This window comes from Berghia stephanieae, chromosome 6 (assembly GCF_034508935.2).
Source record: "Berghia stephanieae isolate SIO BIC M18660-M18661 chromosome 6, UCSD_Bste_1.3, whole genome shotgun sequence".
Classification (NCBI taxonomy): domain Eukaryota; kingdom Metazoa; phylum Mollusca; class Gastropoda; order Nudibranchia; family Aeolidiidae; genus Berghia; species Berghia stephanieae.
Window position 1 is genome coordinate 40,562,522 of NC_088365.1, and position 26,584 is coordinate 40,589,105.

The 26,584-nt window shown below is 36.6% G+C and overlaps 1 protein-coding gene across 1 annotated transcript in view; it reads left to right on the forward strand.

Moving 5' to 3' along the window:
* LOC144975848 (structural maintenance of chromosomes protein 1A-like) overlaps nt 1-26,584 on the forward strand; it is a 159,841-nt gene that overhangs the window by 24,855 nt on the left and 108,402 nt on the right. The window contains exons 5-10 of the mRNA XM_078920035.1: nt 1,995-2,163; nt 8,469-8,681; nt 18,201-18,286; nt 21,637-21,685; nt 22,103-22,219; nt 25,462-25,676. Of these exons, the coding sequence (XP_078776161.1) occupies nt 1,995-2,163; nt 8,469-8,681; nt 18,201-18,286; nt 21,637-21,685; nt 22,103-22,219; nt 25,462-25,676 (849 nt within the window). The remainder of the gene's footprint in view (nt 1-1,994; nt 2,164-8,468; nt 8,682-18,200; nt 18,287-21,636; nt 21,686-22,102; nt 22,220-25,461; nt 25,677-26,584) is intronic.

Genomic DNA, 26,584 nt, shown 5'->3' on the forward strand with positions numbered 1-26,584 from the left:
TACTTACTTCATTTGAAATAAGGAAACTTTGGGATTGTATTTGGCAATGTGTTTATGTATAATTCTAACAGTTATCTATTTAGAACTATACAATATGTAAACACAATGCCAAAATACCATTCCAATTCCTTTTTCTTGTGTGCGGAAATTCCTCTTTCGGCATTGAAATTCCTACGAGTGGTGTCTGAAACTCCTGTGAGCCAAATTTAAAGTTCACGTCTCTGGTTATTTGCTATTAAAATTTACCCTGATAATTCTGGGTTTGATATGTCATTCTGAAAAAGAAATGGTGTGTCCTGAATACAGTGTCTCCGGGTATTTAAAAAAATCATTAAAAAAAATGAAAGCTCACAAATCCAAACTACTGCTTCTCTAGCTTCTTCACGAACACTGCTTTCAGAAACAAAAATAAAAATGAGGTTTTGCACATACAATGAGTACTTAATTTAAAATCTCATTTTGCTTTGTGCTTACTCTGTGTGGAAACTGCCTTTACATGGCGACTAATTTTGATAATCTTTGGGAGAGATAAAGTTCAGAAAAAAAATATTTCCAAAGCTAGCCTTGTCTATTTCAATAACTTCCCTTTCAATTTCTCAGGTGGTGGTGATTCAACTTCTTTATCTTCTCCAGTCCTATCACCTCCTCTGTCTTTGGGGAAGGGGTTTTGGAGATACTCTATCCTCATATTCTTCATCTGCCTAATCTTATCATTCAAGTACCAATGTTTAATCAGGTCTAATAGTTGATGGAAACTCATCTACTACAACTAATAGTCTGTACTCTACTGGCTATGAATCGATAGATTTCCTACACTTCACTGACAGACTCTGTTCATGAAAAAAAAATTGATGATACTGTCCAAGCTGTTATCGGGGATGCTACTTAATTGGTACGATTCCTTGGGAATGGAAATTTTTCTATATAAACAGTCATACCCTTTCCAATTCCCAAAATTTGTTGTCTTCAATCATTTAAAACAATGGTTCATACAATGTAAATTAATCTAAAGAAACGGTCCTTAGATTGAGTGGTTTGTACCATTCGTCACAGAGGTATGAACACTAAAATTTACTTGTATCCCCTGATAGTGTCTATCGCGACAGGCAATTGGTGAGTGGTCGAACCGTTCGTCATAGTCATCACAGAGATGTGAACAATAGAATTTACCTATAATTCCTTGTCAGTTTCATCTCAGTTCATCGAGTCACATTCATGGTTATAAGTCAATGGCCACACTGTTTGGCAAAAAGTTCAACAACAGAGAGTTGTAAACTGCTACACTAAAGCAAAATTTTCGCTGAGTGGCGACTCAAGAAATGCTGAGACAATAAAGACTATTTTTTCTGTCCCATGAAAAAATTTTGCTATTCCTACAGCATTGATGGCAAGAGAATGTCTTTGTTGAACTTAAACAAAACAAGTCGCCTCTTGATTTTTATTGACTTTGCAGAAAATACAAGTGCATAAATTAAAAAGAGTGCATAAAATAGGGAAAGAAATGGATATAGAATGCTTCTGGTGGGAGGAATGGGAAATTTTCAAATCATGCTTGATTTCTAGAGCCATTAAACTTTTATTGTAACCTTCCTTGTGTAACCACTCTGCGAGATCTTATGCTGGTGTCTGGGTTGGACAGAGGTGGTCTCACTAGATTGTTCTAGGGCCAACTTCAGTTTTCTGATTGAACTAATCCCCCTTATCTTACTTTTTTTGTTGTTGGCATTTTTAAACGTTTCTTATTTTCTATTCTAGAATCTGTTAACTGACCCACAGTAGCCTTTCAATTGGCACTGAAATGGAGATATGACGTAAAAACATTGCAAACAATTACATTGTATCATTGGCTCTTTTAGGCACTTTATCATCTGTGAATTTATTGTCTTGAGGGATGATTTTATGTAATCTGATTCAGCCGTATGAGGGTGACTACAATAACATTATTATTTATCTGGTATGTTAATACATTTTAATTGTCCTTTTGTTGATCCTAGGTCAGGAGAGATGAAGGAAGACTATGAGAGGGCCAAGCAGGAGATGTTGAAGGCCGAGGAAGACACTCAATTCAATTTGAATAAAAAGAAGGGTATTGCAGCTGAGAGAAAAGAGGCTAAGTTGGAAAAAGAAGAGGCAGAGCGCTATCAAGTTTTGAATGACAAACTTGTATGTTCTTTTTTTAAATTTTTTTTTTTTTGTTATGTCAGGTTCCCTGAGATCAGTCATTCCTATAATTGCTTATTTTGCCAACTCTGTAGTGATTTTGTTTAAGTTGTGTACCTTGTACCTTTGACGTTTTGTTTTTCTCTTTTCGCTTTAAAGCTTTAGAAATAATCTAGTGAAATAATCTAAGAAAGTGATCCTGATCTCTTTCATGATCCAAATTCACAACAATTTAATCAACTTTTATCTACGATGGACCAACACCTTTGACCAGCAGTCCTTGCAACGGACCCTAGCTCACCTGAGGCTCTGAAGACCTTGCACCACTGAAAGAGTCTCCCAGAAACTGCAGATCCAATTAAACTTACACCGCTTGTAAACGTCGGCGATCCTTCTATCTGCGAACTCATTTGCTTAGTATGATACTTATGAAAGTGTTATCAAAATCCTTGAAGGTGTATATGACAATCCGAAGAATGAAGTTTTTGCCAGACATTTACCATCATGTTGCAAGGCAAGAACCTGGTCATTCACTGGACCAACATCTACAAAAACTTTAAATTTTGTCTTTAAAATGAAACCATCAGAGATGCTTTCATCAGTGGCCTTATTTCACCTCACATATGCCAACGTCTACTTGAAAAGAACAAACTCAATCTCGACACTGCTCATGAGGATGCTAGAACTCTAGACACGGCTGAAAAACAGAGCTTGTCATAAAGTTCAGACGTGATAACTGGCTGTTAATGAAACACTTGAATATAAATCTCCTGTTGGATTCAGTGAAGAAAAATGTTTCTTTTTTGTTACAAAATACTCCCTAGATTCAAATGCCCCTCCAGAGAAGCTACTTGTAAGAAATGTAGTAAATTTTGCAAAAGTTTGTAGACCTGCTAGTTCCGATAAGTCCCGTAAAACTGCCATTTCTTCTTTGACCTCAGGAAATCCAAACCTCATAACCACTTTCACTGCATCCACCATCAATTGCTTAAAGAAAGCACCAATAACTTGTTCAAGGACATGGTAGATACTCAAGGCTCTAATTGTTACATTTGTTGGAAAGTAACCCTTTCTTCGTGTAACTTCAACATTGCGTCAATAAGTCTCCCCAAAAAGATGCAGGGCCATTGCGTTTTGCCTCTTTCTTACAAAAATAGACTGTACCAGTGATGCCAAAACTCCCATCAAATTCCGGTGAGGTCATATTGCTCCAAGGATACCCCCACCAACACTCCTACCACCACATCATCATCACTGTCACTACTACTGCAACCACCACCACGGTATCATCACTACCACTACTGCCACAACCTCCACAACCACATCATCACTACCAATAGAAATACAACCATCAACACATCGTCAATACCACTACTGCTACAGCAACTGCTATCACATCATCATTATCTGTACCATCACTACTCAACCACCATAATCAGATCATCATCACTACTACTACAACCGCTACATCATCACTACCATTAATATTACAGCTACCACCACTACAGACATTTACAGACCACCACCAACAACTAAAAACAAGAGCACTAATACAACTTTTATAAAAGAATTTGAAGACTTTCTCCACGTAAAAAACACCGAGAATCGAGAAATTATTATTCTAGGTGATTTTAATTTTCATGCCGAGATTTCGGACAACTTCACCAAACTTCTAGAAATATTCAATTTCAAACAAAATGTCAAAGGACCAACTCACTCCTTTTGCCTTTCTTTTTATTTCTAATTTCTTCTTTTATTTTGGATATAGAATTCATAAATTATTCTGGTAGAGAAGTCTTCCCCCCCCCCTCCTCCCTATCTCTCTATCTCTCTCTCTCTCTCTCTCTCTCTCTCTCTCTCTCTCTCTCTCTCTCTCTCTCTCTCTCTCTCTCTCTCTCTCTCTCTCCCCCTCTCTCTCTCTCTCTCTCTCTATTTCCATTAAATCATCTGGTTATACAGAGATAATATATTAGAATAAAGCAATGGTGATTGGCTTAGTTTACTCTTCCTTCTTTTTACCTTTGGACTATGGCTTTAAATTTGAGAGATTTTTGGGTTGTATTTATAAGCTGAATAACCACTAGGTTTCGGTAACAAAGATATTGTAGCCTGCTTTATAAAGTAAAAATCAAAACAAAACAACACTTTCTGGCCTTTTATTTGAATAACATTGTGTGCCTTTAACATGTGGAAAGGACAATTCATTACATTTTTACAAAAAGTAAATTTATGTCTAATGATAAGAATGGATTTATACTGGTAAAAGTAATACATTACAGTACAGAATACTAATACAAAACTATGTTCCTGTTATTTTTACACTTTGCTTGTGTTTGATCGATAGACGGAGACATTTTCCTCCTTTATGACAAATTGCTATTATCATAAAAAAGACTCACCAAAACCACTACATGAACATCTCTACCACCTCTACTATTACAACAACCACCACATCATCATCCCTACCACCACTACTACTACAACTACCACCACATCATCATTCCTTTTACAACTACTACAACCACCACCACACAATCATCTCTAAGACCACTACTACTACAACCACCACCACATCAACCCTACTACCACTACTACAACCACCACCACATCATCATCCCTGCCACCACTACTACTACAACCACCATCACATCATCATCTCTAAGACCACTACTACGACAATCACCACCACATCATCATCCCTACTACCACTACCACATCATACCTACCACCACTCCTACAACCACCACCACGCCACACCATCATCCCTAGCACGGCTACTACAACCACCACCACACAATCATCCATACGACAGGGATGCCACTTTTCCGGTTTTAGCCGGAAATCCGGTTTTTTTACCACCAGCCTGTTTTAATCCGGAACCTCCGGTTTTTGTTCGTCGTCACTATTCAAAAAACAAAAAAATAAAAAAAAAATTTTTTTTAAAGAAGAAGAAAAAAATCGCGATCGAGATTTGAGCCGGAACTTTTTATAAATAAACAGTGATTTTGAGAATTTCTCAGAAATCTTCCGCTGAATTTGCCGTGTCAAACATTTCCCTCAAAACCACAAAATCACCATTATGTCTTATGTCATATTTTGACACCTGTGCAATAGTCTCGTGAAATTTAGTGTTAGTGACGGTCCCGTTTTTATGACGTCGGGCCAGACTGAATGGCACCAGATGTCACAATTGACACAGACGACCAGTGGTGTTCTTTAATTAGCTAGTTGATGGTTGAAGGGGAAGGACAGGGACAAATCTCTCTCTCTCTCTCTCTCTCTCTCTCTCTCTCTCTCTCTCTCTCTCTCTCTCTCTCTCTCTCTCTCTTCTCTCTTCTCTCTCTTCTCTCTCTCTCTCTCTCTCTCTCTCTTTTCTTTCTCTCACACTTTTCCTCTTTCCCTTTGCCTTTCTTTCCATTTCTCTTTTCTTCTTTTTTTTTTTTTTTTGATATAGAATTCCTAAGATCAATTCATAAATTGTTCTGGTAGAGAAGTCTCTCCTCTCTCTCTCTTCTCTCTCTCTCTCTCTCTCTCTCTCTCTCTCTCTCTCTATCTCTCTATCTCTCTCTCTCTCTCTCTCTCTCTCTCTCTCTCTCTCTCTCTCTCTCTCTCTCTCTCTCTCTCGCAACCCTCCATTAAATCTTTACTAAAACTAAATTTATGTTTAATGATAAGAATGGGTTTATACTAGTAATAGTAATATATTACATAATACCAATACAAAACAATGTTCCTGTTATTTTTACACTTTGCTTGCGTTTGACCGATAGACGGAGACATTTTCCTCCTTTTTGACAAATTGCTTTTATTATCACTGGAAAAAAAAAACACTCACCAAAACCACTACATCATCTCTACCACCACTACTATTACAACCACAACCACTCATCATCCCACCAACACTACTACTACAAATAACACCTCATCATCCCTACCACCAGTACAACTACAACTACCACCACATCGTCATTCCTACCACAACTATTACAACCACCACCACACAATTATCTCTAAAAGACCACCACTACTACAACCACCACCACATCATCATCCCTACCACCACTACTACTACAACCACCGTCACATCATCATCTCTCAGACAACTACTACTACTACTACTACTACTACTACTACTACTACTACTACTACTACTACTACTACTACTACTACTACTACTACTATTACTACTACTACTACTACTACTACTACTACTACTACTACTACTACTACTACTACTACTACTACTACAATCACCACCACATCATCATCCCTACCACCACTACCACATCATCCCTACCACCACTCCTACTACAACCACCACCACACCATCATCCCTACCACCACTACTACTACAACTACAACCACATCATCAACCCTACTACCACTACCACAACCACCACCACACCATCATCCCTAGCACCACTACTACTACAAATAACACCACATCATCCCTACCACCACTACTACTACAACTACCACTACATCATCATTCCTACCACAGCTACTACAACCACCACCACACAATCATCCAGACGACCAGTACTACTATAATCACTACCACATCATCCCTACCACCACTACTACTACAACCACCACCACATCATCATCCCTACTACAACCACCAACTGTAATTATACTTTCAACTTTTGAAATTCTCCGAGTCGTGTCAGAAATTGCTGCAGACAAATTTTGGATCGCATCTCAGTGAATTTGAGTGAAGTTTAAATTTATAGGTTATGGTTGCATGGGTGGGTCATGAACTTCACAATGAAAAATTTTCTCCTTTTATGTGACCAGTCATTCTCACCCCTGATAGCTATTGATATTAATTTGTCTATATTTTGTTTTCAGCACCTTATTTTATCAATTTGAAAACTGTCAACTCTCCTTTCTTTCGTGTGTTATTTGCTCTCAATTGCAATAATAAGTAGTGAAACAATATTCCAAATTTGATATTTTTCAAATCCCTACAAGGCCCTGGACGTTGATTTGTATCTCGTCCGCGCAAATTTTCAGGCTTTTTTTAATTTGCCTGGTGGCATCCCTGATACGACCACTACTAATACAATCACTACTACATCATCTCTACCACCACTACTACTACAACCATCATCATCCCTACTACAACCACCAAATGTAATTACACTTTCAACTTTTGAAATTCCACTGTGTCGTGCCAGAAATTGCTGCGGGACAAAGTTTGGTCGCATCTCAGTAAATTTTAGTGAAATTCAAATTTATAGGAATGGTCGCATAGATGGGTCACGATCTTCACGATGAATAATTTCCTCCTTTTTTGTGACCAGTCATTCTCACCCATGGCTAGGCGAGTTCTGTTGAGTTGCACAGTCAGCGCTTTACGTGGACCCACAGAATGTGCAACAATTTTGTAGTAATAGTGGTAGTAGATGTGGTGGTGGTAGTACCGATCTGCAGAATGAGTACCACTCGATGGATCTCAGCGCTTTTCGCAGAATGCGCAACAACTCGATTGTTATGCATTCTGTAGTTCGGTAATACTACTACTACCACCACCATTACTACGACAACTACCACTATAAATACTAGATAATTGCGCATTCTGTGAATTCATGGAAAATGCTGCATGATCGATCGATTGCGTAAACCGACAGAACGCATCTAACATATTTTTTTTGGTATCAAATAGAAGGTGGGGTGGGGGGGCGGTGGTGGTGGTGCACTTTGGCCAAACTTCCAATAGAAGAGGTGAACATCTTTAGTGATGATTCCGATGGCATACATTGCTATTTTATTTTGATAGCACTTCTATTTCTACGTATTTTGGGTACCTTTTTAAAAAAATCCTTTTTTAGTTTTTGTTTTCCTTTTTGATGAATTTTCCATGGCACATTTTGTGAGCTGAAATTTAATATAATGAGTCGGGTGTGAAATACTTTTGGAAAAAAATTCGATGGGGGTAGGGGGGCGTCTATATGATACTGATACATAGAGTAAATTCATTTTGCCATAAAGATACATTGGATTTTATTGCCTAATTACTCATAACTTTAGGAGTGTCTAAGTATGTCTATAAAAAGCCTTATTAATTCAAAACCATGAAAAGTATCTTTATTCGTCCTTTCAGTCCTTATGTTTCAATTAAATTTATTTAACATGTTTATGATGATAGATAACAAATGAGAAGAGGTTGTGCTTCATTGTTATGTGCTATATATGTCTCTAACAACTTTAAGTTGAAGGATTGCCTGTCATCACAACTCTGCATACATTTATGAATTTTTTTTTATGCAACTGAATTTATACAAATAATTTTTCCCATTTGACAGATCAACAAGCAACTGGAACTACAGCTTTTCAAGCTTTACCACAATGAGCGTGAGATTGAAGAGATGGCTGTGGAATTGTCTAAGAAGCAGCGCACTTTGGAGAAAGAGAATAAACGTCGAGACAAGATTGAGGCTGAGGTTAAAGAGAAAAAAAAAGAGCAAGGGGCAATTAGCAGGGAACTGACCAAACTGGAACAGCAAATCAAGGAATCTGTAAGCATGTTGCTTTATTTTTTTGGTGCCCAGTCATCTGCATATCCCAGCCTCAGGGAGGAATTGTTCGGCATGTCATGAGTGTAGACATTAAATAACCTTGAGGGACCCCATTCTTCAGTCTCCTCACTTTACTCAAAGTGTCTCCCAGGGCGACGTGGAATTGGTTTTCCCCTAAGATTGAAGATAACAACTTCAAAATCATTTTACACCTTATGATTTTTGCAAGTTTGAGCATTAGCCCTTTGCACCAGACGGTATCGTATGCTGCCAATAGGTATATAAATACAGCACCAGTTTGCTGTTTCCGGTTTTCCTGGCTTCAGGGTGGCAACTGTCTTAGAGTGCTTCCATACTTGTGGGAGCTTTCCTTTTGCAAAGACATCACATATTGCCTCTGTCTGCCAGGCCTGTTCCCTGCGGCCCAGATGCGTCACCATATAGATATATATTCTATCTATCCCTGCTGCTTTGGCGTTCTTTACATTGCTGCACCCACTTCTCAGGGACTGAACAAGGATGTCCAATCCGACTCCTCTGCAGATAGCGAGTCAAAAATCTACGGTATGCCTTGTGGACAGTGCGCTCAAAAGGCTGATTCGGGACCCGTTTGCTGAGGTTCTTTGTATTCTTGGCAATTGTGTCTGCCTCAAATTCCATTGAAACTCAAACAAATCGAACAAAAAAACCAAACAATCAAACAAACAAAAGAGAAAGTGTGTTCTGATGAATCGCATTATTTCAGTCAGTTACATTGCCAGCAGAATATTTTTCCTTATCATTTTTTTTTTTTGGTTCTTCTTTGATGCAAACCTTTCTATTTCTAGTCTACGCTCACTCGCAACTTGCAAGCCGATTTGATTCAGTTTTTTTTTTTTTTACTCCCAGAAATGTGTACTTTCACACAGAGGAATATAGCTTGACTTTTAGTTGTAGAGTAGATTGTTCTCACTGACAGTAGATCACGAGGTCATGCTACCTGGCGAGCAGGGGTCAACAAGCTACTGCCAGTGTCGTCACAATTCCATTAAAATGACCAAATGTAATCATTTGTAATTCATTTGTGTTATAATCTTTAACTATTGTTATGTACTATATTATTTCTTTGACATTTAATTTTTATGCACATATGATTTCTATGGGATATATTTACAACAAATTACCATGTGAACAAAAGACTTCATATTTCAAATACTCATTAGTACACATAGACTAAAGTGAATCAAGAAATAACACATTTAGACAAAAACTGCCCCCTCTAAATTCACTCATAATACAAAATACAAAAATCTTCACGGCGATTTTTCTTTGATTCATGCAATGTGGTTTTGATTAACACCAACCAGTAGATTAACAAATCTATTCACAGTGCTGACCACTGTTATCATTCTACAATCTGACTAAGTCATCAAGCAATCATCACTGTACTTCAAGCTGGTAACAACACAAATAATACAATGCTGACAATGTTATATCCACAGTTCTGTCATACTCTGAAAAAAAAAAAGCCATTTGTAACAATTTTGGCGAGAAAACTCGGCCTTCAAATATTGATCAACTAAAATGACCCTCATCTTGTAAAAAAAACTCTCAAACCCGGGACTTCCTTGCAGTTTTTAGACCTGCATGTGTGCTGACAAACTGCCCCCTCTAAATTCACACATAATACAAAATACAAATATCTTCACTGCGATTTTTCTTTGATTCATGCAATGTGGTTTTGATTAACACAAACCAGTAGATTAACAAATCTGTTCACAGTGCTGACCACTGTTATCATTTTACAATCTGACTAAGTCATCAAGCAATCATCACTGTACTTCAAGCTGGTAACAACACAAATAATACAATGCTGACAATGTTATATCCACAGTTCTGTCATACTCTGAAAAAAAAAAAGCCATTTTAACAATTTTGGCGAGAAAACTCGTCCTTCAAATATTGATCAACTAAAATGACCCTCATCTTGTAAAAAAAACTCTCAAACCCGGGACTTCCTTGCAGTTTTTAGACCTGCATGTGTGCCGACAATTGTCGGTTTTCTGGGTGGGGATCCTGACTTCCCATAGTGGGCAGGGAGGTACATACTGTGTCTTCTATCCCCTTATATCTGTTTTCCAACTTGCATTCTGTCTTTGTCTTGGAATGAGATTGCTTGGTTTTGTCCTGGCCCTGGTCGGGGTCCTGGCTGGGAGGGAAACAGTCAAATGCATAGTTATTGTTTTGGGAGATGATATTTTTTTCCTTGTAGATCATCTCTCTGTTATGTATTATTATATTTGTTATAATTTATAATGTGAGCATTTGAGTGTATTCCTCTTAGTGGGGGCCGTGCTTGTGTCCGGATGAGACTCATTGGTGATCTCAAACTAAGTACATTGGTGGTATGCTCTTGGAATCTACATATGATCCCTGTTTGTTCCCAGTTCCCCTTTGTCTTACTTTTTCTTGGATGCTTTAATTGTAATTCTAGAACTTTTTACTATCCCATTTTCTTCCTTTTTACTGGCGCTGATATAACCTAAATGTGTTGCAAGCGCCCTAAAACCCTTAAAAACAAACAAAAACAAAACAACAATTTCGGTTTTCCGACAATTACGGTCGTTGCGATCTCCCGGATCACTTTTTTTTTTTATTGCTAAAGTAATCTGATTGCGAGTGTCAGCGATCCCCAACTCGACCGGTGGCGAGCAGTCAAGTGCCGACGAATGGGCGTCGGATTGCCAACAATATTGTCAGCACTTTCCAGCCCTCGTTACACTCGTTCGGGGCAGCGTGGCTCAGCGGTACGGTCTTTGCTCACTGCGTGGAATCAGCGCTATTTCAGTTGGAACTCCCAAGGGACCAATAACCCTCCCTGCTAGCTACCTGCATGAGGTCATTGGAGTTCAATTGGTATCAGGCAGTGCCGTGTCCAATGGGGGCAATTATGGATATTTATGGTCTTATAATATGTCTGTATAGCGGAAAAACAATAACAGACTCTTTCACTTTATTATTTTGATTTGAAAAATCAGTTGTCTTTCTAAACATCAGTGAAGATTTGACATTCTTGTGGTTAATAGTTTTCTTTGAATATCACAAATTGTTGATCTAATTTTAAGTGCTTGTAAATTATGGTGCACTTAAATAAAAAATTTGTTATTCAAAACTCAGCGGCAGTATCTCAAGAATTTTGATAAATATCAAAAGTACATATATGCATCTATGTTCCTGTGCAATATTATCATATTGGCAGTTGATTTTCTTGATTTATTCATGGTTTTGTAAGTTCTGTGTACTGTTTTTTTACCAATTCCGTTCCTCTCAAACAGTTGTGTTGATCATAACAGTAAACTGATATGATTTATGTCTTTATGTGGTAAAATAACTCATAAAGATAATATTTTATTGACCAGTAAAGACTAAAAACTAATATTGTGTATGATTTCAATATCTCAATTTACTATCAATCTGCCTATAAAGTATGACTTCTTTACAAGAAAAAAAGCAATCACCCAATAAGGTTACTGGACATGCTACAAATATTGCAGTATCAATCCTCAATTACAACTAACACTAAGCACTCTGTACTGTTAAATTAAATGATTTGCTCAAACAGACGGACATAGTATGTGGACAAAAGAGGATTCAAAATTATGAGGGCATATAGTTTATTCCAAGTAGTAACCTTTTTCTCCTTATTGACCAACTACATTCAAAACGAACACACTGTCCATATAGTTTATATAGAATCATCTCCTTTCCTCCAAGAATATTCATTTAGTCATTGTCTTATAAAGTCATCTGATATACCATTGAACTCCAGTCAGTCAAATTTAGAGATAAAACAATTGAATAACAACCAGAGTCAAATCAGTACAAGGCCACAGGCATACCACAGCAAGATCATTTAATTTTTGGGAAATCACTGCCATATATATCTGGACGCTTCAGTCTATAAAAAGTTAACACATTCACTTGTGCACAAAAGGAGAACTTGAACTTACATTATATTACAACATGCAAGAATACCCTAAACATTGACACCTATATGACACTATAAAGTCGGCATTTCCTGAGACAACCACACAAAAGTAGTACCGTATACATCTTCAAACTATAATGCCTAACAGTCATAAAAAAAAATATAATTTTGACTTGAATCGTAAGGGATTTAAGTATAGAAAAAAAGTTATCAAGCCATTAAAAAGTTGGCTTTCAAATGTGCCCAAAACTCATAATATTTAAATCAGTTAAATGCTTAAAAAATAATATTAGTATTATTTTCGTCTAATGGTATATATTTTATTCCTAAACTGATATTTGGACATAATTCATGGCATGGAATACTATGGGAGAGAAAATAAGGATCTCACCAAGTCATGCCAAATAAGAAATTTACACTAAAAAACTCATATCTTTTAAGGTTTTACTGCCCGGACAACAAAACTTGGCATGTGTCAAGATCATCATTTTTACTTTATATTGATGCTTGTTTCAATCATTTTCTGCCGCTGGGAATTAAAATATTGATATGCAAATAACAACAAATTAATTTCATTGATAGCTCAAAAACCACTAAATTGACACCTCTCTTATGAGCAGCCTTAAGAGGATACATTATTATAAACCATGGCATATGATGAAAGAAACCCTTGCTTTGCTTGTGGTGAGGGAACAATTTTCATATTTGTGTTAGCAGCTGAGCAATACCATGAAATATTGCAACAATTAATTACCATCAGCGGCATCACAGATTCCCCCTGACCGCTACCTGTTCCACCCATGGGCTGACCCCACTAATGGGGTCAGGTTGACCTAGCACTGAAATACCGCTCAGAGGGGGAAATGCCACTCAGTGTGCTTTGTACCCAAAAGGTAACGAGTTTGATCACCCGCCGCTGCGTTGTGTGGCCTTGAGCAAGTCACCTAGCCCTAGCTCACTTTGCGGCGCCGCACTGCGGCTGACGCCTGGGTTATTCCAGTCTTCCCTTGGAATAGACCCTAAAGACAAATTTCCCCTTGGGGATGAATAAAGGGAATTTTATTTTATTTATTTATTTATTTAAACTTTGCTAGTCTTCGATTTGACTGCAACTCTTCACTGTCTGAAAAACGCGTAATGTGTCGATATAATCGAGCATGCGTAGTTCGTTAACTTTCGTTTTCATACTTTCGGTATTCCGTTCAAGTAACTTTTGTTTGTTCAATTGAACGTTGCTACATTTCAATTTTATTCGCTCTATCAATCAACTGTCGGGATTTGTCGTTGTATATTTTGATCTATTACTCTTTTACATTATTTTTTGTTATCATGCCTGAACAATTCTTTGACCGTTCGTCGGATCTGAAGTCAGTTGAGAATGGTGTTTGAAATCTATTCAAATGGAATTGGTTGGAATCTGGAAGAGAAAGACTGCAACGATGATTTTCTTTCGGAGTACGTGAGAAAGCCAGCACAGCCGGGTGCTGCATTTTTTTTTTTTTTTTGCCAGTGGATTAAAGTCTAATGATTGGGATGGTTCTTGCTCTTTAGAGATAAGATCAATTATTCCAGGTTAAAAACTACTGTGGGGGTCCGATTACGGTGGCAAAGGAAAATCATTCATAAAGAGGCATTCTCAAAGTCAAAATGAGTAACACAAGAGAAAGAGAAAAAAAGAAAAATACCTCAGTCGTTGACGGCTGTTTTCACTGCTGAGACAGAGACTCGTCCTCTCTCCAAGCTTCACAAGATTTCTTAACTCACTCAACCCTAGTCCTAGCCCAGTCTGTAGGTAGACGGGTGCCGATTAGCCATTTGACAAGTGAAGCACAACTTTGGGTTAAAATTTGAATAACACAATTTCATATAATCACTGTTGTTGCATTATTTTTCACAGCTCTGGTATCATTTTAAAGGGCAGAGATCAAGATTTCTTTTGATGTGATAGTGATAGAAATCAATGTTGACATATTGTATCAAAAATTATAATTTGATAAAAATAAGATCATTTTAAAACTTTTGAAATCTTTTTCAAAATTGAGATAGCAAAAAAATAAAAGAGAAGGCATCTAGATAATTCATTTGTCTATGTCTATATCAAATTTCATGAAGATTGAAGGCAGTGCAGTATGTTTAATGTTGACCACAAGTAACCAACCCTCTTTTCTCTATGCTAAAATCCCGTTTTAATCAGTAGTCACCTTATCGAGAGGCTTTCCAGTGGGGGAATTCTCAATCAATTTTGAGCTTTTTGTAAGAGTAAATTTAGAGTAGTAAAATCATCATAACTTTGGAACCGTTTATCCTAGATCCAAAGGTAAGGTATCTTATTAAATGGTTTATAAAGGCCTCTTTGTCTATGTAAAAAAATAATTATTAATTTTTATTTTTGAAAAAATATCAAACTACCACTCTACCTCCATGCTGTCCCTTCTCCCTATAAATTTTTGGTACTTTTGAACATTTTAAAATAAATATATTCGGTAGGACAATCCAAAAGAAAATGTATATGACTAAGTACTGAGTTACAAAATACAAGATCCCGTGAAATAGTTCAGACAATTTGGTCAGGACTCACATGCAGGTCTAAGTTTTAAGTTTGAGAGTTTTAGATAAGATGAAGTCTCAGGTTTTAGTTTTTGACAAGACCGGGTCATATTTGATTGATATTGAAGAACGAGTTTTCTGGCCAAAATTTAACTATTTTTCTCAGAGGACAGAAGAGTTGAAGAGATGCATTTATATCATTCTATGTATATTCATACAACCCATACAGTGTAGTACTAATAATAATAGTATAGTATAGTGGAATGTTAGTACAGGGACTATAGTATTATAATATTTATCATGTTTGGCCAACTCTCATGACCAGCCCAGTTTATATGGACATTTTTCACTCTCTGATTTTAGCCAGTTTTTGTCTTAATGTGAGGATATTTTAAATGGCGGAGTAGGTGAACAGGGGATAGCGACATTTTGGTTGCCGGTTCAATTAATTCTATTATCGGAGGTAGATGATGCTGGCGGTGGTGATGGCAACAATGTAACTGATGCAGGCGGTTTAGGGATGGTAGTAGTGCTGGTGCTGCTGAAAATTATGGTGAAGATGTCAACGGGGCTAATGCTTGTCGTGACGACTGCATCCGTATCCTGAAAAAAATTGACCCATAAAATTTTAAAAAGTTTTTAGCCAAAAAACTTGTCCTTTAAATATCAATCAATATAATGACCCTGTTCAATCCCACCCAGGTTTAAGAGTTTTTGATGTGATGATATTCATTTTAATCTATTGATATAAGAACAAGCTTTCTGGTCAAAAATTTTTTAATGTGTTTAAAAAAAAAAAAAAAAGAACGGCAGTGTGATCGTGTTGTTGCCGATTGGTGTAGTGTATAGGTTGGAGCGGTGGTGGTGATGGTGACAACAGTAGTAGTACTAATAGAGGCACAGGGATTGGGGGTGGTGATGGTGACCATACTAGTTGTACTGGAGACATGGGAGGTGGTGGTCACGATAAAGACGACAGTGGGCATCAATAACACAGGTTAAATGATCGGGTACACCACATTGTGAATTTAAAGTATATTAGAACTAATTTATGTTCGCCAATCTTCATTTGATAATGACTGATGTCAGTAATATTAGAACAACTATATTCATGGCATCACGATTTAAAGCCTATAATAATCACCGTCTTCAAACTAATTCATAATGAAGTTTCTTATTTTAAGTTATCATACTGCAATTTTTAAGCAAATCATCGATGTTGAACATTTCACAGTAATTAAATTAAAAATGACGTATGCCAATCACGGACACTCAGTCAAGCTTTCTACGAAATTAAATTATATATAAATAATCACATGACCTGGTAATTTTTACAGTTAATGGAGCTGTGGTTGGAGTTTACAATTCTTTTAATTCTAGATCTGTGCGTATATTAGATGACATGTAACAGTGGAGAGAAAATGAAGAAAAATAACAATGATAGGTCACCTATTACGTCTGTTGACGGTAGTGACTTCAACCTCTGGCACTGTGCAGCGTGATGAAATCTAAAAGGAACGATATGTGGTAAAACGAACAACTGTGTTCGACGATCTGCACTTATCTTATAGTTGTTTAAAGCTAGTCTCAATAGCAACAGGACACTCTTTGCCTCTGTCATTCGTAACCTATGTATTTTCCTTCTGAATCGAAGCTCTCTCAATCTAAAAATAGCTTCTATCTTGTCGACACTATGATGTATTCTAGTGACTAGTCTCAGCAAATGACTAAAACTTGGCCAAACTTAGTCCAAAGGTGCCGTGAATTTAGTTTGGGACTTGCTTAGTCAGCTCACATGAAATCCGATTTTTTTCAAGTCCTGACTATAGTCAGAAACTAAGTGCTAGTCTGCGTTAATGTTAACGGGCTGTGAGAAGATGGAAGGAAAGAGAGCTAGAGGAAGATAGAGAATGACATATAACCTAAGAATGGCCAAAAGTGATTTTAAAAGCAACGCAGACTTCATGCGCACTGCGGAGGATCATGATAAGTAGAGACGGCTGACTGGCAACATGCTCAAGAGTACAAGCCACAATGGATGATGAAATTGGATGAGAATACCTAATACTACTATGAATACTCAGTATCATCACTGCCAGTCCAGTCCTATTACAACCACCACCATAAGCTTTATTTTGTTTGAAATAAAGGGACTTTGGGATGGTATTTGGCACTGTGTTTACATATTGTATAGTTCTAATTAGATATGTTTATAACTATCTGATATGAAAACACAATGCCAAATAGCATCCTAATTCCCTTTTCAAGTACGTGGAAATTCCTCTTCCGGCGTTGAAATGCCTCAGAGTGGTGCTGAAATTTCTGTGAACCAAATTTTTAGTTCGCGTCTCTGAATCCAGTACCTAATCATTATCAATCCTTACTTATCTCCCTCGTGCCTCTCCTTTCTCCTCATCTTCTCACCCCTAATCAGTTGTTTGTTTAATTTTTCGTAACAGTAAGAGCTTCAGACCATCACTGCCTCAATGGTCTAGAAAAGGGGCCTTATCCGTTAGACAATTGTCGAACATGGCATCCTTTGGGCATGCATAACATTTCATGCCAACGGGAGAGTGATGGCACCTTTTGTTTCTGTTCAGTAGAAACAAAAGGCAAAAGAATTTATCCACGAACACCTAAGTGACTGTCCTGTTTGTTGGAGATTTCCATGTTGGCCTTTGAAAATGTTTGAGATTATTGTGTTGCTAATACTATGAAAATAGAGAGATTCAAATGGAGAATTGTTACATTTTTGAGCTTGATTTTAAGATATGTACGTTCGAGATTTCTGTACTGCACTGTAAATAGAACACTTTGACACGTATATGTTTGTATGTGAGCAATAGGTTTTTGAGTTTCAGTATGGTATCTTGGTCTTGTGATCCGATTCTTAACAAAATCTTCAGCGTCTCTAAAAATTGTTTAATGTTGTGAGTTTTCATTCACATATTTCATTAAATCAAATTAAAGAATTTTGGTTTTGCCTTCCTTTCATTCCAATGTAGGAAACAGCGCTTAACAAAAAGAGACCTCAGTACATCAAGGCAAAAGAACAGACATCTCACATGACAAAGAAACTTGAAGCTTCCAAGTAAGTTTTAGATATTATGATAATGTTGTCAATGTCTTTGTGATATGATGATAAAAATTTTGATACTTTATTATCAAAATTCATACTTGTTCAGAAAGTTCTGAATATGACATCAGGATTAAAATCTGAATAATAGCGGACCTGCCAAATTCCTCCAATTTTATCAGGAAATTCCCAATATTTTTTCTCATTCCTGTTTTCTCCATTTCTTAGGTATTTTCCAGATTTTGAGCAGCAGCAGCAACATTATCATTCTCATCATCATCATAACCACCACTACCATCACCATATTCATTATCACATGTTCATTTTCCTGGCACTGAAATGACCTAATAGTGCGAGCGCCATAAAACCCCTAAAGACAAAAATGGTATTGTTATTATAATAATAAGTTCATGAGCACCAAAAATCCGAAGCAACATTGTTATTATGGTGATAATGATAATTAATGCTAATAATAACAGTGATGCCAAAACTCCGGTCTGGAGCCAAAAATTCCGGGCTCCGGCAACTTAGGTCAAATTCCGGTGAGGTCAATTTGTTCCAAGGATACTCCCCTCTTTCCAACCACATCATCATCACTGCCACTAGTATTACAACCATCATCACTACCACTACTACTGCAACCACCATCATCATCACAACCACTACAACCACCACCACCACCACATCATCATCAGTACCACAACTACTACTACAATCACCACCACCACATCATCATCACTACCACAACTACCATCACTATTACAACCACCACCACCACATCATCATCACTACCACTACTACTACAACCACTACCACTACTACTGCAACCACCACCACCACATCATCATCACTGCAACTACCACAACTACTACAACCACCAGCATCACATCATCTTTACAGCTACTACTACAACCACCACTACCACATCATCATCACGACCTTTACTACTACAACCACCACCATATTATCACTACCACTACTACTACAACCACCACTACATCGTCATTACCACTACTACTACAACCACCACCACCACCACATCATCACTACCACTACCACCACCACCACCACATCATCACTACCACTACTACTACAACCACCACCACCACATCATCACTACCACTACTACTACAACCACCACCACCACATCATCATTACCACTACAACACAACCTACTACCAACCACACATCATCACTACCACTACTACTACAACCACCATCATCACTACCACTACTACTACAACCACCACCATCATCACTACCACTACTACTACAACCACCACCACCACATCATCACTACCACTACTTCTACAACCACCACCACATCATCATTACCACTGCTACTACAACCACCACCACCACCACATCATCATCATCACTACCACTACTACTACGACTACAACCACCACTACAACATCATCATCACTACAACTACTACTACAACCACCAGCACCACATCATCATCACGACCACTACTACTACAACCACCACCACCACTACAACATCATCATCACTACCACTACTACTACAACTACCAGCACCACATCATCATCATGACCACTACTACTACAACCACCACCACCACATCATCACTACTACTACAACCATCACCACCACCACCACATCGTCATCACGACCACTACAACTACAACCACCACCACCACCACTACAACATCATCATCATCACTACCACTACTACTACAACCACCAGCACCACATCATCATCACGACCACTACTACTACAATCACCACCACCACATCATCACTACTACTACTACTACAACCACCACCACATCATCATCACTACCACTACTACTACAACCACCACTATCACATTATCATCACTACCATTTGTACTACAACCACCATCACCACCACATCAACATCACTACCACCCCTACTACAACCACCACCACACCATTATCATCACGACCACAACTACTACAACCACTATACCACCACCACATCATCCTCACTACCACCAGTACTACAATCTCTACCATTAGGTTTTGGCGCTTTACTTCATTTGAAATAAGGAAACTTTGGTCTTGTATTTGGCAATGTGTTTATGTATCATAATATAATCCTAATCAGTTATCTATTTAGAACTATACAATATGTAAACACAATGCCAAATACCATTCCAATTCCTTTTTCTTGTGTGCGGAAATTCCTCTTTCGGCATTGAAATTCCTACGAGTGGTGTCTGAAACTCCTGTGAGCCAAATTTAAAGTTGGAGTCTCTGTAATAATAATATTAATAATTATTCCGTCTACTTTAATGCTGAATGGAGTCATTTGAAGGATGCGATGCACTCACGTGATCACTTTTAGCCTGCGTCTTTCAAGTGATCAGTTCATGGTTTGGAAGGTCTTTGAATTCATTGTTATTTATTTCTATTTCTGGATTATAGTTCACTTAATCAATTTTATTCATTCGTAAAGGATCGTACGATACTGAAGTATGCATTTTCTGTGTATATATTCATTATAATGATATTGTGACGCCTTTTGTATGTCCCTTTGTGTAACAACATATTTAATTCGAGTGAAGAAAGGCCTTGTGCCAGTGTCTTGACGGTGATGAATCGGACGATTTGATGAGTGAGGGGAGTAAGAGAGATACAATTACAGTAGTTGAGGAAAGTTCAATGAAAAGGAAATGTGCGTCAAGCAGTACAAAAGGAAAAGGGAAAGCAAAGAAAGCTGTGGATAGCAGTTGTAGTAAAAGTAAAAGTGGTATAGACAAAGACAGTTGTAGTAATAGTAACAGTAATAACAAGGATGAGTTAACTGCTTTCAAAGAACAATCGAACGTTTTAATGGGATTGGTTCCAGTGATTTAGGAAATTAAAGACGCCTATGATTGGCTCAATGGCGATGATGGAGATTGTGTAGCTCTTTGCGACCTGTTGAAAATTATGACAATTGTGATGTAGGTCTTTCGCGTCCTGCCAGTGCCAGTGACTCGCATGAGCATAATATACTACCTTCTGACTTTTCGTGGTCAGCTGATATTTCTGATCTTTCACAGTCAGATAGAATGGTCCTGGCTGACACCAATGAGACTTATGACTATTTTAATCAAGTGGTTAGTTCACAAGAGAAACAAGGGAGTGACATATCACCCAATATTGCCTCCAGGGTTAGTAAAGCACTCAGTAATGGCCTCACAATGGACATGATTAATTCTCTTCATGAGTATTAATTATTATTATTATTATTATTATTATCATTATTATTATTATTATTAATATTTCAAAATAGAGACGATTGATGTTTCTGGATCCCTTAAAGATATTTTCATTGCATGATGTACTTAATTTGTTCTTTGTGTGTATTGGCATATTTTCATTATTTTCCAGGAAGTCTCTAAAACAGGCTGTAAAGAAACACGAAAACCATAATCAGACTGTAAGTACAGTGAATCTTATTTAATTAGAGCAATAATTTTATAGAAAACCAATCCTATCCAGTCCAACTGTTGTAACTTTGCCTGTGAAGAGCACTGATTTCAACAAATATCAAAATTCATACTTGGATTGCTCACTATTCCCCACAGCAGTGCTCACTGTGAGCATGCTTTTTCCATGGTTCTGAAAATTCAGACCAATGTATCAGTTTAGCTTCACAAATACTTCAAAATCTGCTGATCATAAAAACAAGCCAAACTAATAAAAATTGACATGGAAATGACTAAATTTGATGTTTTCAATTTGGCAGGTCTAAATAGTGGTTTTAGAATTAAAAAAAAATATTTGGAATAATAATTGATCTCTCTCTTAAATGTTCATGGCTAACATATGATCTATGCGTTTTCTTTCTCTACAGCTATCAGAGATCCAGAAGGAGCTGGATGAGGTGGAAATGAAACAACAGTCATTTGAGGCCGAGTTAGAGGAAGAGTCACAATCTCAAGGACGCTCCCTTCAACTAGAGGAGAGTCAGGTAATTCTAAAAATCTATGCAGTGAAATAAGTTAACTGGAAATTGAATTAGATATTCAATTTAAAGGAATATGCGATGCAATTTTTATCAATTTGTCACACAACACCAAAATTAAGTTATTCAAAATTTTTAGATTCTTCAGTACCTTAGCTTTTAAGGTGCTAGTTATGATGTTGGGGGAAAAAATTATTAAAATCACTTAATTTTATGGCATATCCAACAGTCTGTAAAATTCAAACCTGTCAAAATAATCTTTCAATATTACTATTCATCTCTTGTAATAATAGATGAAATCACAACTTTTAAATAAATTAAAAATAAAAAAAATAATTAACACAGACCTTAGAAGCCTTGACACAACTTATATTAATGCAGTTGAGAAGAAATCTTTTAACATTATCAACGAAAAGAGGCATCCGCTGAGCAAAAAATTCCAACTTCTGCGCTCCGGAAGACGGTATCTAGAAGCAAAATGTAGGACAAATCGACATAAGACAACCTTCATTCCAACCGCCATAAAATTAATTAACAAATCTGCTGTGGAAAAATGAGACAACCAATGAAAATAACGAGAAGCAGTGTCGTGAATCATCATCATCGACATTGCCGCCGTCGTTATCATCATCATCATCATCATCATCATCATCATCATCATCATCATCATCATCATCATTATCGTAGTCATCATCATCATCATCACAATCATTGCCATCTTCTTCTTAATATAAGACACTATATTTATAATATGGTTATCTGCTGTCCCAGCAAATATATCGTATCGTTCTATCTGTCTGTCTGTGTGTCTGTGTGTATGTATATATGTATGTATGTATGTATGTATTGTGTATGTATGAATGTAGGCATGCATATACGATGATATGCTGGTTTTTATGTATGTCTGCATGTATGTATGTATGTATGTATATGTGTTTGTATGTACGCTCATTTCTTTTGTATACTTGTGTAGAAACAATGTGCAAGCGTGTATGATGGCTGTGTCTGTATTTGTAAATGTGTTGATGTTCATACCATGAACCAAACTGAGCATTGTTTACCTCACATGAATTGCCTTTAATTTGGACAATAAAGATTATTATTATTCTTATTCATTATTATTTTATTATTATTATTATTATTATTATTATTATTATTATTATTATTATTATTATTATTATTATTATTATTATTATTATTATTATTTTTATTATAATATACATTGTTTGAACCCCTTGAATAAAACATTTAATGTTTGCAGAATATTTTTGGTTATTTTATTGGCTTAAATAGAGATTGAAAGATGGCTGATTGGCCATCTGAAATTTAATCTTTTGGTGCATATGAATACAAATCCAATATTTTTGGGCCTGCCAAATTGTCATTCTTGTAGTGCTGGCAAAGAATGGTGAATCAACGAGTAAGAAAAACCATTACTCATTTGGCAAGCGACCGTCGTTGAATTATGAATTAATAAAAATTACTGGTGATTAGAACACATCAAGCTTTCAATATTATGATTATCAAATTATTTTAAGGTAAAAAAGGAATCATGAATCTATGTGGGAGTTCAAAAAACCACATACAACTCTTTAGGAAAGACGTCCCTCCTAGGTGCCCCAATGAAAACCACAGAACTCACTCTAACACAACAGGTTTACAAAGATTATTTCAAGGCTCAACTTCTAATTACCGTACCTTAGACTTGAGTTTTGTATGATTAGTGTCATCACTCAAGTTATTAAAATTTAAGAAAATAGGGAAACATTATGGGTTTGTTTTCTTTATAGGACTGTGAAGAAAAGCGTATCTTTCTTTTAAAAAAACAATCAAATCTTATTTGGTTACAGGTCCGATTGCAGGTGGGGTATAGAGAAATGGATTAAATTCTTTGTTTTTAATTAGGTTTCTTTATGAATATTATACAAATGTCAATGACACCTAACAATATTTATTATGATTATGGTGGCATAATGCTAATAGTTATGATAATAATAGTAATGGTGATGATAACAATGATTGTTGCATAAGTTCATGTGTAATTTTTTTTCTGTTTTGGTATTCAGTTGTGGATCTGTAATATATGTGATCTGAATTTCATCAACATACAAATGTAATCCTAAAAGTAATGACCCAAAGAACACAAGTAGGGTTGCTCTGCTTCGGAAAAATAGGAAAAATTTGACACAAAAAAGTCAGTAAAGCTTATGGCTACCACTCTTTCCAATCATTGCTCGGACACGTCTGTCCCCCTATAGAGGGATTTATGTCATTTTGCTGTGATGTATTCTGCTCTGTATCAACAATGTTCTAAAATGCATCAGCATTTCTTGCTCAGTACTGTTGTTTCCTTGATGATCTCAGAGGTGCTCAATAAGTTTGGAGTCTGGATATCCAGCTGGTCACTCGAGCACCAAGGTCTTATTCTCAGTTGGTTGATGTTGCACAGATGCTTTCTCGCTCAGTGCAGCAGTTGTAAGTTTCTTAACATTGTTCATGTCCATCTTGAAATGTTTTCAACAGCAATGTCAGAGGCATAGGAGAGGGGTTGGTTGTGTATTGAGCTAATGTTTGATCATCATTGGCCCTTATTACTCAGGGTTGACCAGTCTGCCATTGAAACCCTCACATGCCCTTTCAGTGTTGAACTTTGGGATAATAGAATAGCAGGTAGATCTAACTTTGAAATGCTGCACAACCTCAGCTACTGGCCATTTAGCAGGAATATGACCAGGTTGACAGGCTTACACTTCAATGCTTAGTTTCAAAATGTTTTCAAGAGGGAAAGTATTGAAATCAAAGTAATAACAAAACTGATTTCACAAGGATAATATTTTTTATTGTTCTTTAAAACAGATAACTTGTAAACAGTTGCAGACAACCTGGCAATATTCAATCAGGGCCCGTTGGTGCGAAAGGGTTCTGTTTCGAGAATTATTTAAGAACCTGTGATTTCACAATTGTCCCAATAACATTCTTTATAATTTCTTCTTTGCGTCATTTCTGAAGTTGAAATATAAAGTTGTCCTACAAAAGTGTCAGCCATCCACGCTGTGATTGACAGATTGCAAAATAACTAAGCATGCACATGATGCAGTAAATGCCCTTTTTAGGTGTTATAAAATTATTGACTTTAACACATAGTTAAACAATAGTAATTTAGTGTGTAAAATGTTAAATTATTTTTGTACACATGTGTTTATATCAAAATGGCCACTAACTTCAGTTTTGTATAATTTTTATTTCAGGTTCAGCAGTACAATCGTTTGAAGGAGGAGGCCGGACGTAAAGCAGCTGAGTACATGCAAGAACTCGATGCCATCATCCGAGACCAGAAAATGGACCAGGATCGTCTTGATAGTCTTCAGCGAGACATTGCCACTTATGAGGCAAAACTAAAACAAAAGCAACATGAGCTGGATGACAACAAAAACAGAGTCTACAAACTTGAGGAATATATCACGTAAGTGATTTGTCTTAAAGGAGATGATGCGTTGTCTTTCTCTGTCTTATGTTTTTTTTTCCCTCAGTGTTCTATTATTTAGCTTTTTTGCTCGCGAGCTAATAAGGTTGAGTTTTAAAAATATTTTATTGATACAGACCTGCCATCCATACAGACCTGCCATCCAGTACGATTTCGCGTACGATTTTTTGACCCAAATACGCGGATATGATTCCAAAGGATTTAGTATGATTTTTTTAAAGATATGTGATGAAGATACATTTGATGCATTGATACACACATGTCATACGCCAACTGTTGTGTTTCTGAATGAATGATGCATCACATTTAGTACTATAGTTATCATTTCAGTTGCTTATATGATGTCAGTTTTCACCAATATTTTTCTCATACATTTTTGAGGATTTGCATAGAATTATGCATATAAGCTTATTATATATTTTAGATAGTCTCAGACCACATTTAAGCTTTTGCCACTTATTGAATAGAAAATTTTAAGTGAAAATTAAATTGAACATCTTTGACTATGAAGCTTTCATTTAAAAATGTATTGCTGATAAGCTTAAACATAAATGGGTTATTTCCCTTTATAATAACTAAAATTAAATGATCTTTTTTTTTTCTTTATTATTTTGTACGAGTCTTGAATTACAAAGTGGGCAGCTTTAGGAACGGTATTTGGTTCAAAATGAATTCTCTAGAACCATTTTAGAAGTAGGTAACTTGTCTTTGCGTATTTCATACTTTCGAATTTCCCATCATTTGACCAAAGTAATAGTATTAGAAGTAAAATTAGTAGTAGTAGGAGGAGGAGGAGTAGTAGTGAATGCTCCAAAAAAAAAAAAAAAAAAAAGGAGAGAGAGAGAGAGAGGGGATCATTAGATAACATATATGGAAAATATCTTGCT